Source organism: Lagenorhynchus albirostris, chromosome 3, assembly GCF_949774975.1.
Source record: "Lagenorhynchus albirostris chromosome 3, mLagAlb1.1, whole genome shotgun sequence".
NCBI lineage: Eukaryota > Metazoa > Chordata > Mammalia > Artiodactyla > Delphinidae > Lagenorhynchus > Lagenorhynchus albirostris.
The window spans coordinates 167,714,463-167,732,810 of NC_083097.1; the positions used below are offsets into that span (position 1 = coordinate 167,714,463).

General features: G+C 52.4%; 1 protein-coding gene across 1 annotated transcript; it reads right to left on the bottom strand.

The window, feature by feature from the left end:
• TNFAIP8L1 (TNF alpha induced protein 8 like 1) lies at window positions 1-17,999 on the bottom strand. The gene is made up of 2 exons (XM_060145514.1): window positions 17,896-17,999; window positions 1-939 (listed from the first exon to the last, which is right to left on the bottom strand). The coding sequence occupies exon 2, from the start codon at window positions 932-934 to the stop codon at window positions 374-376; it is 561 nt and encodes a 186-aa protein (XP_060001497.1). The 5' UTR covers window positions 935-939; window positions 17,896-17,999; the 3' UTR covers window positions 1-373.
• Between the last annotated feature and the right edge of the window lie 349 nt (window positions 18,000-18,348).

Sequence of the window (18,348 nt, forward strand, 5' to 3'; positions counted from 1 at the left end):
CGGGAGGCTGCTGGCGCAGGCAGGCCGTGCCGGGCTCCGCGCTGAGTTCCTCTCCCCACGGAGACTGGGCCGGAGGAGGAGAGGTGACCTGGGTCCTTAGAGCTGCAGAGGCGGGCGCGCGCGCGAGTGTGTGTGTGTGTGTGTGTGTGTGTGTGTGTGTGTGTGTGTGTGTGTGTGTGTGTGTGTGTGTGTCTGTGTCTGTGTGTGTCTGTGTGTGTGTGTCTGTGTGTGTGTCTGTGTGTGTGTCTGTGTGTGTGTTGGGCGGGGTGGTTTTGGCCAGAGTCAGACTGGGAGAAAAGAGGTTAAAACCCCTCCCGCAAGCCCCGCCCCCAGCGGGAAGCCGGAATGAGGAGGTCGGAGGTCAGGTCGGAGGTCATATGCTCTCCTCGTCCAGCAGCCGGGTGAGACCCTCGCAGATCCTGCGCAGGTGGGAGCGGTAGGGCTCAGCCGGGCCGTAGAGCGCGGCGAGGAAGTCGCAGTCAGCCAAGTGGCCGAACACGTGGTTGATGCGGCCGTGGGACTTGGCGGTCAGGTGCGCACCCGCCGCCTGGTGCAGCAGGTCCCGGCACTCAAGCAGGGCGGCAGCCAGGACGCGCCGGTCGAAGGTGAAGTCCACCTGGTGGAAGCTGACGGCGGTCATGGCCAGGCGGCGGGCCTGCTGCCGGAAGCGCTGCAGCCGCGCCAGCTCCTCGCCGCCCAGCTGCCCGCTGCGCAGCAGGACACCCAGCTTCACGGCCACCTTGACCAGGTTCTTGACTACCTTCTGGGCCTCCTTGCGGCTGCGGGTGAACTCCTTGGTGGCGCGGTACAGCTCGTCCAGCACCTCGCTGCTGGTGTCGTCGATGAACGCGGCCGCTACCGCCCTGGATGCCATCTTGCTCAGGAGCTTCTTCTGGGCCTGGAGGGCCAGGCTCTTGGTGCTGAAGGTGTCCATCCGCCCTGCGCGGGGGTGGGGACACAGACCCGCCGTCAGCCCGCACAGCCCGGCTGCCAGGGGCTTGCCTGGGCGGGCCGCTAACGTTGGCGACCACCGTCTTCCCAATCCGGGAAATGGGCACACGCCACCAGCCTATCTCCAGGGGAGCCTGCGTGCCCATTCCACAGACCTACTGTGTGTGCCAGGACGGGGTGTACAGAGCCGACCAGCGAGCCCCCGGGAACACAGCAAGTGCTACCATCCGGGAAGCTGCAAGAGCCCACATAGCACAGGAACCCCAGCAGATCAAGAGGGCCGAGGCTGACCTCCTGGAGGAAGAGACAGGTGAGAAAATGGGGAGGGCATCCCAGGCGGGAAGATCCCCATGCTCCAAGGCCTAGAGGAGGGAAATTCCAAGTAGCAGGAGCACAGAATGGCAGAAACTTGTGAAAAAAAAATAGCAAAAGCTATTTTTAGGAAAAGCTCGTTTAAAAAATAGCATTCAAAAAAAAAATAAATAAAAAATAGCATTCACACTGAAGAGATGATGACCCAAGGGACCCTAAGGGAATTTGTTTCTAAAAAAAGTCAAAGGAATTAATGTGTAATGTTGAAATCTGGGCAGGGCCTTCTGTTATGGTTTATTACAGGATACTGAATCTAGTTCCCTGTGCTATACCATAGGACCTCCTTGTTGTTTGTCCATTCTGTATATACTCATTTGCATCTGCTAATCCCAAACTCCCAATCCTTCCTTCCCCTACCCACCCTCCCCCTTGGCAAACACAAGTCTGTTCTCTATGTCTGTGAGTCTGTTTCTGTTTGGTAGATAACTTCATTTGTGTCCTATTTTAGATTCCACATATAGGTTTTATCATATGGTATTTGTCTTTCTTTTTGACTTACTCCCCTTAGTATGAGAATCTCTAGGTCCATCCATGTTGCTGCAAATGGCATTATTTCATTCTTTTTCATGGCTGAGTAATATTTCACTGTGTATGTGTACCACATCTTATTTATCCATTCATCTGTCAATGGACATTTAGGTTGTTTCTATATCTTGGCTATTGTGAATAGTGCTGTTGTGAACATAGGGGTGCATGTATCTTTTCGAATTAGAGTTTTGTCTGGATATATGCCCAAGAGTGGGATTGCTGGATCATATGGCAACTCTATTTTTAGTTTTTTAAGGAACCTCTATACTGTTCTCCATAGTGGCTGTACCAATTTACATTCCCACCAAAGTGCAGGAGGGTTCCCTTTTCTCCACACCCTCTCCAGCATTTGTTACTTGTAGACTTTTTAATGATGGCCATTCTGACCAGTGTGAGGTGATACCTCATTGTAGTTTTGATTTGCGTTTCCCTAATAATTAGCAATGATGAGCATCTTTTCATGTAACCTGTTGGCCATCTCTGTGTTTTCTTTGGAGAAATGTCTATTTAGTCTTCTGCCCATTTTTTGATTGGGTTGTTTTTTGGTTATTGAGTTGTATGAGCTGTTTGTATATTTTGGAAATTAATGGGCAGGGCCTTCTGAATCCCACTACTTGTGGTCCCTGGTACCAGCCCTGCAAACCCACTGTATCCTTGCTCTGAGCTGAGAAGGGGCTCAAGGTGAGTTATCACAGGGGGGGTCCAGCTTATCATTCCCCTCATCCTGCAGCTCCATGAGACAGGGTCCCAGCCCAGCCCCTGGGCTGTTCAGGGTGGAGAAGCCTAGGTACCAATCCTCCTGGCCTCCTCACCCCCTTGAGTTTACAACGGACATCCTGAGACCTTAGTCAGGCCCTGAATGAGTCAGGGGGGCAGTGACCTGGGTGGGGGTTCCCCAGGACCATTTGTGGGGTTTCTGGAAACGCATCACTCTGCTGATTCCTCTGATACAGAAATATTGACTTGCATCAGCTTCTGCCCAGGAAAGGGCCAGGGAGGTGGCCAAGGTGAATGGCAGGCTGGCTCTCTGGGAACAGTGACCAGGCCTCCAACCGCAGAAGCCTGGGCCTCTGTCTGTCCCTTATGTCTGACTCCTTTTGTCCTTCCTGCATGGCAGTCTTCCAGATCCCCCAGGCTCTGGAGGCTCCCCTTCCAACCACCTCCTTCCTGCAGCGCCAGAATTCTTCCTACATTGCACATCTGGGCTTAGCCCTTTCCTTGTAAGAACCAGCTGGCAGCTCCTCATGGCTCTCAGGACCAAAGCCCACACCTCATTCCAGCCCCTGCATCTTCCCTGGTGAGCTCCTATACATCCCCCAACACCTTGGCCCCCAAACCCCTGCCTCTTCTCTGGTGGACACATATACATCCCCCAAAAGCCCTGGCCCCTAAGCCCCTGCCTCTCACCCTCGCAGGTTCATCCCTCAGCTCAGCCTGGACACCACCTCCTCTAGGAAGCCACCCCCGAACAGCCAAACTGACAGTGAGGCACCTCCTCTGAGCCACAGAGCACCCCAGGCATCCCTCATCACTGCTCTGCCCCGCTGGCTTTGCTTCTTCCGTGGTCTGCCTCACCGCAGGCCACGGGGGAGGTAATGGGCCTGATTCCTTAACCGCTGTGTTTTTGGAGGCTCCGGAAACATCTTCCAAATGAATGAGGGAGCCTGAGACCCACCCCCAGCCCTGACCCGCTGCTGCCCCAGGCTCTGGTGGGAATCCACCCCGACCCCAGCCTCAGGCCAGCCAGACCAGGAATGCCACATGGGTGCCCACTCAGCCACAGGAACCCCAACAAAGCCCATCTGTGTGTGAGCTCAGACCCCGGGAGAAGTCCCAAGCCTCGGCCGCCCTCTCCCTGCCCACGGAGGTCGGGACGGGCCTGGAGATGAATGACCCAGTCTTCCCTGCTCCCACAGCAGCCCCAGAACCTGTACAAAGGCTGGGGCAGAGCAGGGGTGCGGGTGACTCAGCACCGCGTGGCAGGCCCTGAGCAGCGGCGTGTGCCCATTTCATCACTTCAGCGTGGTGTTGTATTCGGCTGGTTGCCGGGTTGCAGAAGAAATTACACAGGCTCAGAGAGGCTGAGCCATTTCCCCAAGGCCACACAGCAACACAGGGACTGCCTGCCCCCACCACCTCTGCACCCCTACACTCTCTGCTTTCCCCAGCTGACTCCTGCGAGTTGCCCTGAGTCTTGTGGGGCTGTCCCCCATGACAAAACCAGCCCTGAAATTTAGGGCCTGCTCCTGGCTCTAAACTCTTGGTCAAGCAACATAACTGCCCCGTGCCTCAGTTTCCCCATCAGTAAAATGGAGGATGGTGGCTGTAAGGAGGGAGAAATACCTCCATCCTAGGGTAGAAGCTTGTGACCAACCTGAGTGTCCCCCGGGCTGTGAGCTTTCCCCGGGCAGGAGGCTGGATGCCACTGCCTGGACTTATGACCTTCAAGCTCTATGCCATTCAGCTCCCTGAATGTAGAGACCTATTTCTCTGTGATGTTCTCTGGGAAAAAAAAGAGCAGCAGCAAGGAATAACTATGCTTCCAGGATGCCCTCTCACCTCTGTTTCTCTAGAACGTTCTATTCCATTCCCTCTACCTAGACCCCTCCCTCACCCATCACTCATCCCATAAACTCATTCAAGTCTCAGAGTTACTGTCACCTCCTCCTGGAAGACTTCTGGATGCCCCAGGCTGGGCCAGGTGCCCCCTTGGCTCCCATGGTGCCCGGGGCATCCTCCATCACGGCCCCGAGTACCTTGGTTTCGGTGTCCATCTCCCTGGCCTGACAGCGTGGGTAGGGGCTGCATCTTTTTTTTTTTTTTGGCCGTGTCGCAGGTCATGCAGGATCTTAGTTCCCCAACCAGGGATCAAACCTCTGGCCCCTGCAGTGGAAGCACAGAGTGCTGACCACTGGACTGCCAGGGAATTCCCCTGCATCTTTCTTGTTCACGCCATGTCTCCTAACCCTAACCCAGGGCCTGGTACCCAGCAGACACCCAGTAAGTGTTTGTTGAATGTATGAGGGAAAGGATGTCTGCAAACATTGGAACCCGGGGGGTGGGGGAACTCCCAGCTCCCTGAGTCCAGCTCCCCAGTTTACAGACGGACAAATTGAGACTCAGAGAGGAGAAGGCCTTTCCCTGGATCTCAAGGACTCTGGTGCCCAGGTCTTTCTGCCTATTTGGTTGCTGTGTGACCCCAGGCAGGGTTCTGCCTCTCTCTGGGCCTTGACCTTCCCCTCTGCAAGTCCTGAGGTCGGGCGTGTTGGTTCACAGGGGAAGCCTGTCCTGTTTACCAGCTTCAGGAAGAGCCTGGGCCCTCAGCAGCAGTACTGCCCCACACCCACCCTGCCAAGCACAGAGGAAAAGGGGCGGGGGGCAGGGGCAGCTGCAGCCTTCCCTCTTGGCCTCCACACTCCTTGCCCCTACTCCCCTTGGGGCAGTCCCCAGACCTGTGACACCTGGACCAGCCCAGCTGCAATGGGTCAGTGGTCCCCACTCCCACCCCCCCGCCGCTGACCCATTGTTCTACCAGAAACGCCTCCATCCAAGCAGCCAGACAGGGAGATGACTGCTCTCCCGGGGGAGCATGCTGGGGACCAAAATAAACCCCAGCCTTCCTTCCTGCCAGCTGCGCTCATCCAAGTCCAAGGGCAGACAAGCCAGGAGGGGCCTGGCTGCACCAGGGCAGGCTTTCTGGGGCAGGCCCTTCCCAGGGACAGCGGAGGGGCTCAGCGGCCAGACGGCCAGTGTCCCTGGCCCCTGCCCACCAAATGCCAGATCACCCCACTATCGTCACAGCCAGGAAAGCCCAATAAAGCTTCAAGGGCTCGGCTGGAACACTCATTCAGTGGCTCAGTGAGCGCTTAGGGAGCACCAGTTGTGTCCCAGGCACTGGGGACATAGCAGTGACCAAGAGAGATCCCGTCCCTGCCTTCCAAGGGACCCCAGCCTTCTAGACACCATGCCACCTCCTTATTACAAAAGAATTTGGGTGCCCCCATTTCCCTGAAATGGAATCCACAGGCAGTACCGTCTGTCTCCACCCGCTGGTATAAAAATAAAATTAGGGCTTCCCTGGTGGCGCAGTGGTTGAGAGTCCGCCTGCCGATGCAGGGGACACGGGTTCGTGCCCCAGTCCGGGAAGATCCCACATGCCGTGGAGCGGCTGGGCCCATGAGCCATGGCCGCTGAGCCTGCGCGTCCGGAGCCTGTGCTCCGCCACGGGAGAGGCCCCAACAGTGAGAGGCCCGCGTACCGCAAAATAAATAAATAAATAAATAAATAAAATTAATATGTGGTGATAAAGGTGAGGGGGATTGTACAGGGAGGAGCTATGGAATTTTTTTTTTTTTAAAGATTTTTTTTTTTGATGTGGACCATTTTTAAAGTCTTTATTAAATTTGTTACAGTATTGCTTCTGTTTTGGTTTTTTGGCCGCGAGGCATGTGGGATCTTAGCTCCCTAACCAGGGATCGGCACTGGACCACCAGGGAAGTCCCTAATTTTTTTTTTTTTTTTAACATCTTTATTGGAGTATAATTGCTTTACAATGGTATGTTAGCTTCAGCTTCACAACAAAATGAATCAGTTATATACATACATATATTCCCATATCTCTTCCCGCTTGCGTCTCCCTCCCTCCCACCCTCCCTATCCCACCCCTCCAGGCGGTCACAAAGCACCGAGCTGATCTCCCTGTGCTATGCGGCTGCTTCCCACTAGCTATTTACCTTACGTTTGGTAGTGTATATATGTCCATGCCTCTTTATCGCTTTGTCACCGTTTACCCTTCCCCCTCCCCATAACCTCAAGTCCATTCTCTAGTAAGTCTGTGTCTTTATTCCTGTTTCACCCCTAGGTTTTTCATGACTTTTTTTTTTTTAAATTCCATATATATGTGTTAGCATACGGTATTTGTCTCTCTCTTTCTGACTTACTTCACTCTGTATGACAGACTCTAGGTCTATCCACCTCATTACAAATAGCTCAATTTCGTCTCTTTTTATGGCTGAGTAATATTCCATTGTATATATGTGCCACATCTTCTTTATCCATTCATCCGATGATGGACACTTAGGTTGTTTCCATCTCCGGGCTATTGTAAATAGAGCTGCAATGAACATTTTGGTACATGACTCTTTTTGAATTATGGTTTTCTCAGGGTATATGCCCAGTAGTGGGATTGCTGGGTCATATGGTAGTTCTATTTGTAGCTTTTTAAGGAACCTCCATACTGTTCTCCACAGTGGCTGTATCAATTTACATTCCCACCAACAGTGTAAGAGGGTTCCCTTTTCTCCACACCCTCTCCAGCATTTATTGTTTCTAGATTTTTTGATGATGGCCATTCTGACTGGTGTGAGATGATATCTCATTGTAGTTTTGATTTGCATTTCTCTCATGATTAGTGATGTTGAGCATTCTTTCATGTGTTTGTTGGCACTCTGTATATCTTCTTTGGAGAAATGTCTATTTAGGTCTTCTGCCCATTTTTGGATTGGGTTGTTTGTTTTTTTGTTATTAAGCTGCATGAGCTGCTTATAAATTTTGGAGATCAATCCTTTGTCAGTTGCTTCATTTGCAAATATTTTTTCCCATTCTGAGGGTTGTCTTTTGGTCTTCTTTATGGTTTCCTTTGCTGCGCAAAAGCTTTTAAGTTTCATTAGGTCCCATTTGTTTACTCTTGTTTTTATTTCCATTTCTCTAGGAGGTGGGTCAAAAAGGACCTTGCTGTGATTTATGTCATAGAGTGTTCTGCCTATGTTTTCCTCTAAGAGTTTGATAGTTTCTGGCCTTACATTTAGGTCTTTAATCCATTTTGAGCTTATTTTTGTGTATGGTGTTAGGGAGTGATCTAATTTCATACCTTTACATGTAGCTGTCCAGTTTTCCCAGCACCACTTATTGAATAGGCTGTCCTTTCTCCACTGTACATTTCTGCCTCCTTTGTCAAAGATAAGGTGACCATATGTGCGTGGGTTTATCTCTGGGCTTTCTATCCTGTTCCATTGATCTATCTTTCTGTTTTTGTGCCAGTACCATACCGTCTTGATAACTGTAGCTTTGTAGTATAGTCTGAAGTCTGGGAGCCTGATTCCTCCAGTTCCTTCTTTCGTTCTCAAAATTGCTTTGGCTATTCGGGGTCTTTTGTGTTTCCATACAAATTGCAAAATTTTTTGTTCTAGTTCTGTGAAAAATGCCAGTGGTAGTTTGATAGGGATTGCATTGAATCTATAGATTGCTTTCGGTAGTAGAGTCATTTTCACAATGTTGATTCTTCCAATCCAAGAACATGGTATATCTCTCCATCTATTTGTATCGTCTTTAATTTCTTTCATCAGTGTCTTATAATTTTCTGCATACAGATCTTTTGTCTCCTTAGGTAGGTTTATTCCTAGATATTTTATTCTTTTTGTTGCAATGGTAAATGGGAGTGTTTTCTTGATTTCACTTTCAGATTTTTCATCATTAGTATATAGGAATGCCAGAGATTTCTGTGCATTAATTTTGTATCCTGCCACTTTACCAAATTCATTGATTAGCTCTAGTAGTTTTCTGGTAGCATCTTTAGGGTTCTCTATGTATAGGATCATGTCATCTGCAAACAGTGACAGCTTTACTTGGAAGTCCCTAATTTTTTAATTAAAAAAAAAAATTGTTTTTCAAACCCACGCCCCCTGTCAGTGGAAGCGCAGATTCTTAACCACTGGACCACCAGGGAAGTCCCCGGAATGTTTCATGTTCTGTGTCTCCATCTGGTCTACACAATGTAAAAAGTCATCGAGCTGGATGGTTACAAAGAAATGTGAATACACTAAAACCCAGAAAACTGTAAACTTTCAAAGGGTAACTTTTATGGTATGTGAGTTATATCTTGATTTTTTAAAAATCTAACATTTCTCCAAGGAAGATATATAAATGGCCAATAAGCAAGTGAAAAGATGCTCAACATCACTGGCTACTAGAAAAACAAGTCAAAATCATCATGATACATCACCTCACCCCCACTAGGATGGTCGTTTCAAAAAGACAGACAAAAGGGCTGGCAAGGATGGGAGAAACTGGAGCCCCTCATCCACGGCTGGTAGGAATAGAAAATGGTGCAGCCGCCATGGAGAACAGTTTTTTGGCAGTTCCTCAAACACAGAGTTACCACATGACCCAGCAGTTATACTCCTAAGTACCTACCCCAAAGAGATGAAAACATACGTACACATAAAAACATATACACACATGGGCATAGCAGCATGATGCGTAATAACCAAAAAGTGGGAACAACCCAAATGCCCGCCAGCAGATAAATGGACAAACCAATTGTGGCCCATCCACACACTGGGATGTTATTCAATCAGAAAAATGAGTGAAGCACCGACACTCACTATAACGTGGATGGACCTTGAGAACACGATGCTCAGTGAGAGAAGCCAGACACAGAAGGACCCACTGTGTGTGATTCCATTGATGGGAACCGTCCAGAACAGGCAAATTCACACAGACAGAAAGTGAATTAGTGGTTTCCAGGGGCTGGGGAGCAGAGAATGGAGAGTGACTGCTAATGGGATGGGATTTCTTTTGGGGGTGGCAGAATGTTCTGGAATGTGAGCACTTTAAAATAGTGAATTTTACAATATGTGAATTCTGTGTCATCAAGCTGAACACTTACTGTATACATATCAAGTGTATATAGTTTATACCTTTGTGCCCCTTACTCTCTATTTTACGCCTCTTTTTTTTTTTTTTTTTTTTTTTTTGCGGTACGCTGGCCCTCACTGTTGTGGCCTCTCCCGTTGCGGAGCACAGGCTCCAGATGCGCAGGCTCAGTGGCCATGGCTCATGGGCCCAGCCGCTCCGCGGCACGTGGGATACCCCCGGACCGGGGCACGAACCCGTGTCCCCTGCATCGGCAGGCGGACTGTCAACCACTGCGCCACCAGGGAAGCCCTATGCCTCATTTTAAAAACGTTAAATAAATTGGGACTTCCCTGACAGTCCACTGGTTAAGACTCCCCGCTTCCACTGCAGGGGGTGCGGGTTGGATCCCTGGTCGGGGAACTAAGATCCCACATGCTGCTCAGCACGGCCAAAAAAAAAAAAAAAATTTAAAAATCACGATTTGGCCCAAGCAGTAATACAAACAGAAATAAAAGGATTACAGGGACTTCCCTGGTGGCGCAGCGGCTATGAATCTGCCTGCCAATGCAGGGGACACGGGTTCAGCCCTGGTCCGGGAAGATCCCACATGCTGCGGAGCAACTAAGCCCATGTGCCACAACTAGTGAGCCCGTGAGCCACAACTACTGAAGCCCATGGACCTAGAGCCCGTGCTCCGCAACAAGAGAAGCCCCCACTCGCCGAAACTAGAGAAAGCCCACACGCAGCAACGAAGACACAATGCAGCCAAAAATTAATTAATTAATTAAAAAAAAAAAAAGAAAAGTATTACACAAGTGGAGATTTGCAAATCACTTCCACCTAGCCAGGCACATGGTACATGCTCAATACATGTTTGATTAAAAAAGAATTTTCCTGGGACTTCCCCAGTGGTCCAGTGGTTGGGACTCCGCACTCCCAATGCAGGGGGCCCAGGTTCGATCCCTGGCCAGGGAACTAGATCCCACATACTGCAACTAAAGATCCCACATGCAGCAATGAAGATCCCGTGGGCCTCAACTAAGACCTGGTACAGCCAAATAAATACACAAAGAAGTATTAAAAATTTTTTTTCCTCCTTAAAAGCTCAGGCCCACTGCACTCAATGATGGAGTGCATCTGTCAGAGGTTTGCCCCATACAGGGCATCGCAGGGAACACGTAGCTACAAATTTCTATCAAAAAAGAGCTCCATCTTCCCTTGATTTACCCAGGAGTTGCATTTCAGGAAAATTCACTGAATATTGAAACCCCTAGTCATCGGTTTCTGGCAGGACATTAGGAAGTTGTGAGGGCCAGGGGCTGCCCTGAGCATGGCCAGACGCCTAGTGCCTTGGTCCCTGCCCCCCAAATGCTAGCATATCCTGTTGTTATCATAAGTGGGAGGGGAAAAAAAAGCCCTCTGAATTTCCAAAACGGCCCCCTAAGAGGTGTTGCCCCTGATGGAAGGGGGAGGCACCAGGAAGCAGTGAATGTGGAATGTGGAATGTGGATGTGGAATGTGGAAATAAACAGGATAATTTCAGGGGGATGGGGGGAGTGACATCCCCCCGGGGATGGGGGGCAGTGACAGCCAGGGACGGCAGGTGACCTAGGCTGGGTGGTCAGAAGGGCCCCTCCAAGGTGGAGCCCCTGGAGCTGGGACTGGAAGGACAGGGTCTGGGGGAGGGTGAGCCAGGCAGAGGGAATGGCTGGTGCAAAGGCCCTGGGGCAGGACAGTGCCAGGGAGGAGACCGGAGGCTGGTCCACAGCCCCCGAGGAGGCCACTGTCCAGGCCCTCCCACAGCTCTGAGGTCTCCCCTCCATGACCTCAGACAAGCCCCAGCCCCTGGAGGCACTTTCCCATCTGTGAAATGGGTGTCTAGTCACTGAGTCCCTGTCTCTGCTGATTGCTGCCCTGCACCCCACATTCTTTCTGGAACCTCAGCCCTCTGTCCACGCTCAGACTTTCACCCTCTGCCAACCCCACTTTGTCTTTTTGACTCTGACCTTTGTTCCTGTCCCCATTTTGGACACTCCAGCTCCCAAACTGGCCACAGACGGTGGAGCCTCGGGTTGCTCTAGACTTGACAGCATCCTTTCCCCACACAGGCAAAGGTGGGCTTGGAGGGAGGGTGGGGTGGAAGCAGGACTGAATGTGAGCCTCCCCCAAGGGGAAGGGCACACGGCAGTGGACGGCACTGGCCCCAGTGGACCTCGTTCCTCCCAATCCCTTCTGTCCCCAAACTCTGGAGCAGGGCCAACCTTCCCGCTCCCCACATCAATGACCTCCCCTCCATCATCTCCCCTCTTGCTGTCCCTGCAACATGCTAGGCATGGCCCAGTCTCAGGGCCTCTGCCAGGCCCTGCCAGCTGGGAGGCCCAGGTGGGGAGACTCCTCCCATGGCCCCCCATCCAACCCAGGTCACAGGTGCGCCGGGGTGGCCCCTCAACCCACAGATTGCCAGTCCTGGATGCTAGGTGTGGGGGTGATGGGGATTCCACAGGGCAGAAGATCCTGCTTCCCAGGGTCCCCAGTGCCCCCCGGGTGCACCGTGAATGCTGCGTCCCACCCCATTCACTAAGCGCTGGAGAATTCTTAGCCACCAGCTTTCCAGGAAAAATAAATGTAGGCATGTAGGTACATACATATGTTTACCATAAATGTTCCTGACATAAAGGATGTGCCCCATGCAACTTACAGACGTAAGAAAGGATTTTGCACGGGTGAATTTCACACCCAACCGAGGCTCACTATGTGTTCTTGGTGAGTTTTGCCAAACTGGTACCAGTAGCCAATCTATACTTGCTACGGAGAAAGGAGAGCAGTCTGACACTGATGTCGCTGGATGGTCTCTTTCATACGAACAAGGAGAATTCAGATTTTACTCACTTATCAGCCAAGTGAGCGACTTCTTTGCCGAATCCGATGGCAGTTTTCGAATGGTGAGAGAATATTCCCTCAGTGCTTTTGTGCTGTTCGCAAGGAAGCAGCTAGAGACATGCCACCCTTTAAAATTTAATTTTCATTATTGATATTTCCTGTAGTTAGACCAAGGGCGGCAAATTCTGGCCTGCTGCCTGTTTTTGTAAATAAATAAAGTTTTATTGGCACATGCCACGCCCATTCATGTCCTATTGGAACGCAGCCTTGAAGAGAGGCAACAGAGGCAGAAAAGCTGGCAAAGCCAAAAATATTTACTATCTGACCCTTTATGGAAAAAGCTTGGGTACTTCCCTGGTGGCGCAGTGGTTAAGAATCCACCTGCCAATGCAGGGGACACAGGTTCGAGCCCTGGTCCGGGAAGAACCCACATGCCACGGAGCAACTAAGCCTGTGCGCCACAACTACAGAGCCTGTGCTCTAGAGCCCGCGAGCCACAACTACTGATGCCTGCGTGCCACAACTACTGAAGCCCGCGCGCCTAGAGCCCGTGCTCCACAACAAGAGAAGCCACTGCAATAAGAAGCCCACGCACCGCAAGGAAGAGTAACCCCCACTCACCGCAAATAGAGAAAGCCCGCACACAGCAACGAAGACCCAACCCAGCCAAAAATAAATAAATAAATAAATAAATTTTAAAAAAAGGTTGGCCAACCTCCGGGTTACATGATGACAGAACAATATATCAATTTGTAGCATTTGATTTGTAGCATTTGTAGCATTTGCCAATTTCCTGATTTGTAGCATTTGCCAATTTCCATGGTGTAAATTCTCTCACCACAGCCAATTTCAAGCTTCCAACTTGAACATGGAGTTGGGAAGAACTGCTCACCGTCTCCACCAAACAGATACACTAGACGAAAATAACCTCAAGAGCACAGATCCTTGCAAAGTGCAGTAAAATAATTAGAAATTAGGATTTTTGACCTTTGCTTTTTTATAAGTTGTGCTGAAGTATATGTCACATACCATAAAATTCACCCTTTAAAGTGTACAATTCAGTGTTTTTATATATTCACAGAGCTGGGTAACCATCACAACTATTTAATTCCGGAACATTCTCACCACTCCGAAAAGAAACCCCCTCCCCAATAGCAGTCACTCCCCATCCCCCTCCCCCAGCCCTCTGGCAGCCGCTAATTTACTTTCTGCCTCTATGGATTTGCCTGTTTTTCTTATAAAAAGAATCACCCACTATGTGGTCTTATGAGTCTGGCTTCTCTCACTGAGTGTCATGTTTTCAAGGCTCAGGGCTCCTGTTTTTTTTTTAAAGGGTTTTTCTTTTTTTTTAATTAATTAATTTTATTTTTGGCTGCGTTGGGTCTTCGTTGCTGCGCGCAGGCTTTCTCTAGTTGCGGCAAGCGGGGGCTACTCTTCGTTGCGGTGCGCGGGCTTCTCGTTGCAGTGGCTTCTCTTTGTTGTGGAGCACGGGCTCTAGGCGCGCGGGCCTCAGTAGTTGTGGCTCATGGGGCTTGGTTGCCCCACGGCATGTGGGATCTTCCCCGACCAGGGCTTGAAGCCGTGTCCCCTGGATTGGCAGGCGGATTCTTAACCACTGTACCACCAGGGGAGTCCCAGGGCTTCACTCCTTTTTATGGCTGCATAATATTCCATATCTTTGAGGTTTCTTTTCTTTTTTTTTTTTTGGCCCTGCCAAGTGGCTTGTGGGATCTTACTTCCCAGACCAGGGATTGAACCTGCACCCTCGGCAGTGAAAGCGCCGAGTCCTAACCACTGGACCGCCAGGGAATCCCCATACATACTTTTGTTTTAAATATAATGTATTTGACTGTAAGTTCATAGTATGTCATTTTTTTAAATTTATTTTTCTTCCAGTTTTATTGATAGTCTGTCCTTTTTAATAATGGTGATGTTAACAACAGGGTTGCGAAATTCCTGGCAATACAGCAAGTGGCCCTCGTGAGCGGGGGTGGGGAGGGTGGATGCTGGCTTCAGCATGCCACTGGTCCACGGAGCAGCCCGCCCTCCACATGAATTCTTTATGTCACAACAAAGGGCGTCAATAATTGATGGGCCCCCTCAGCGGGGCCTCCTCCCTCAGCCCCTGCTGCAGCATCCCAGGGTGGCCTCAGGGGCTCCAGATCTCCGCCCACCGTGGCAAATGCCCCCACACTATTACCCTCTGCCAGCATGAGGGCACCCACTGCTTCCAGCCCTTTATCAACCATCACTCAGACCTCACAGTCGGTGCCCATTTTGATATGGCAAAAGGGGGGACCTGCTTTTCTCAGGTGGGGGGGCAGATACCAGTGGTTTTCAAACCGGGTTCCCCAGAGCCCTCGGGGGCCACCCCAAGGATGGGCTGGGTCTGGCTCCCTGCCAGGCTGCGGTGGGAGTTGGGACACTTTCAACTGTGGTCAGATCTCCACTGAAGAAAGAGCTGGGATGGGGTGGGGGTGGGGGACACCAGTGGGCAAAAGTGAATGTTGGGAGACCATATCCCACCCCTCTACAGAGAAAGACAGGACAGGCTGAGGCTCAAGCTGAGTAAAAGTTTTTTTTTTTTTGGCCGCGCTGCGCGCCTTGCAGGATCTTCCCCAACCAGGGATCAAACCCAGGCCCACAGCAGTGAAAGCATGGAATCCTAACCACTGGACCGCCAGGGAATTCCCAAGTAAAAGATTTTTAACAGCAAGTGGAGGAGGCTGGAGGGTCACCTGGCAGGAATGTGGATGCAGCCCCTCCGTGAGTCCGGGTTCCACCCACTTCGCACCGCCCACAGCCTCCATCTTGGTCCCCTGGCTCCTGCCCTCGCACCCTACAGTCTGTCCTCTCCGTAGCAGCCGCCAGAGGGCGCCAGTGAGCACCCGAGTCAGATCCTCCCCCTCTTCTGCCCACAGCCCTTCAGGGATCCCTCCTCCCTGGGGGTAAAAGCCCAAGTCTCCCCGTGGCTCACAAGACCCTGCACGACCTGCCCCGTTCCTTCCCTGCCCTCCCCTCCTCCCTCTCTCCCCCTCGCTCACTCTGCTCCATCCACACGGGTCTCCTGGCTGTTCCTCCAACACACCAGGCATGGTGCTGCCCCAGGGCCTTTGCACGACCTGTGCCCTCTGCCTGGATTGCTCTTTCCCCCAGGTCTCCATGTGGCTATTTCTTTTTTTTTTTTTTTTTTTTTTATGTGGCTATTTCTTTCTTGCCATTGAGCTTCAGCTCAAATGTCACCTCCTCAGGAGGCCCTCCCAGATTCCCCCATCTAAACTAATTTCCCCATCAATCTGTCTCTCCACTCCTTCATGCAATTACAGCTAACCCTAATGACTTTTCTGGATGAATGTCCATCTCTCCCAACCCCAGTCTGTGAACTGAGTGGGGAGTGGGGACACCAGACGGGCCTTGGTCATTGCCAGGTCCTTGGCGCCCTGCACCAGGCTTGGCTTAGAGTAGGGGCTCAGAACCAGTTGTTGAATGAATAGATGACCTCCCAGCACTAGAGGGGCACAGAGTCAGATATCTCATCCAAGGGCCCCATTGTCCAGCCAGGGAAACTGAGGCCCCGAGAAAAACAGATAGCCCAAGGTCATACAGCAGCACAGCACGAACCCTTCTGGAAGGGGCTCCCCCACTGTGGACACTCCCCAACCTCCACTGCCCCATTGGACAGAAGGGAAAAGTGAGGCCTGGAAGACAGGGCCTTAGAAGATCCCAAGTACTCTTGGGCCAGAGGTGCCTCTGTGAATCCCTCAGGTGGTGGGATTCCAGGGGAAGTTGTCTCATGGAGGGGTGTATGTGGGGGATTCTGGGGTAAAAGCCCAAGTTCTCTGTAACTGGGCCAAGTCCTGCCTGTCTCTAGGTCCCCATCTCAGTCTGTAACACCTGGGGCTGAACCTGAACAAGCATGTGTCGTTTCTTCAGCATCCGCCTCTGGGGCTGTTTCCATGACAACAGATGGAGTTTTGTCCTAGGCACCCTCTGGTGGCCCCATTTGACAGGGACACTGAGACCTCCTGAACCCATCACATCAGATCACCAAGCAACCAAAAGGCCCCTCCCCTCCCCAGGCCTCAGATGAGGAAACTGAGGCTCAGGGGGCACCTGACCTGCCCAAGGCCACACAGCAGAAGGGGATACGACAGAGCCTCCAATCTGCATCTGCCTGACTGGTTTCTTCACTTAGGGACCCCTGCCCCCCATCAGAGTGGGGTGTGAGCGCCTGACTCGCCCCCCTCCAAGAGGTCTGGGCACTCACCCACCACCTGCGTCCCAGGCCACCAAGCCTGCCAAGTGGGAGAAGCTCAGCCCAGGTGTTCGCGTGGCTGGGGCGACAGTTCTTTGTTCCGGTTTCCATAGGTACAGCGTCGCTGGGCCGGCTCCTCCTCTGCCCCTCCCAGCCACCCAGCCGCCCAGCCCTGGCCTGGCAGTCCCTTGGCCCAGCCCATCTAGGCAACTTGTTATGTTTTAAAGTTGGCGCCTGTGCACCTGTCATGGAGGTACAGGGAATAGCCCGTGCAAAGGCCCTGAGGCAGGATGGTGCCTGGCGTGTTGGTGGAATGTGGAGGCTGTGTGGCTGGAGCAGAGTGAGTGAGGGGGAGAGAGGGAGGAGGTGGAGGCCAGGTAGAGACTTGCAGGGCCCACATTCCTGCATTTAATTCTGGAAGCTGCCCTCACCCCCAGGGAGTTATGACCCTCAGACAGGAAATTGAGGCTTGGAGAATTGAATCACTCGTTCAAGGTACCAGTGATGAGTGGCAGAGCGGGAACCCAGGTTTGTCTGATTCCAAGGTCTGAGCTTGGGCTGAACCAACCCAACCACTGGGCTGAACTGCCCTCACCCTGCTATGGCACCCCCCACCCAGGGCGTTCACCTCCCCCAGCTGGGCTCAGACCTGCTCAGGAAGTAACCTCAGAGGCCTGTTTACAGCTGGGGCTGCTCCTCCTCCAGGAGAGCCCCCCAGGAGAGAGGAGGTAGTGATGCATGCAGATCTGGGTCAGGTCAACTGCCAGTCACCTCAGCGACGAAGGTCCCAATTCACAGCTGGCAAAACTGAGGCCAAGGCTTCAGAACACTGGGGAGCTCCCAGGTGGCCAGTCTGGGTAGGCCTGGCTCTGACTGTCTCTGCTGCCTGGACCAGCCAGAAGTCTCACTCATTCCCACCTCCACGCCTTTGGCCTGGCTGCCCACCACCTAGAATGCCCTCCTAGCTCTGGAATCTGGCCCTGGCACCTGGTGTCCTGCACTGTGAAAGGGGGCAGAGTCCATCAGAGTCCTCTTGTTGGGGGGAGGGGGGTGCTGGTCCCAGAGCACCACCCCAAGCCAGGGTGGGCAGTTCAGACCCAGGATGCCTCCCCGTAACCCACACATCAAGAGAGTGACAGGAAGACAGTGAAAGGGAGAAACGGAGAGGGAGAGGGAAACAGACATAAGGGGGGGTCAGGGACATAGGGGGCGAGAGAAACAGAGAGGCCAGGTGGCCCCCGAGATTGGGGGGCGCCCCGGCACCGCTAGCTCACCTGCTCTCTGGGACTCCGTCGTCGGTCCGACGGTCAGGGCTCTGTCCGGCCGCCTCCGAGGGGGCTTTGCTGTGGCCGCGAGACTCGTGTCTGAGGACTGGGACCCAGCGGGGCGGGGCAGGAAGCTCGACCCCGCCCCCAACTGCCCCGCCCCTCTGAGAGGCCCCGCCCCCCGCCCCCGCCCGCGCGCAAAGGACCTTCAGGGACCGAGGGGGGGGTAGGGGCGGGCGAGGACGTAGGCTCAGCCAATGGCAGCGCGGGCGGTGTACGAAGAGTCCAATGGGAGCTGGTCTCCGCGGGGGGGTGGGGGGGGAACCTGGGGCGGGGCCAGGCAGCTCTGGGAGATTCCTCCGGAATCGCGAAAGGGGCCGGATGCTGGGGGAGAGCCCAACCCCGGGCCCCGTACAAGAAATGAGAGGAAGGAGAATTAGAGTCAAAAAACAGAGAGAGATG

What these genes read in the sequence shown, in the direction of transcription:
- TNFAIP8L1 (XM_060145514.1), bottom strand. Translation starts at nt 934, where the DNA reads ATGGACACCTTCAGCACCAAGAGCCTGGCCCTCCAGGCCCAGAAGAAG.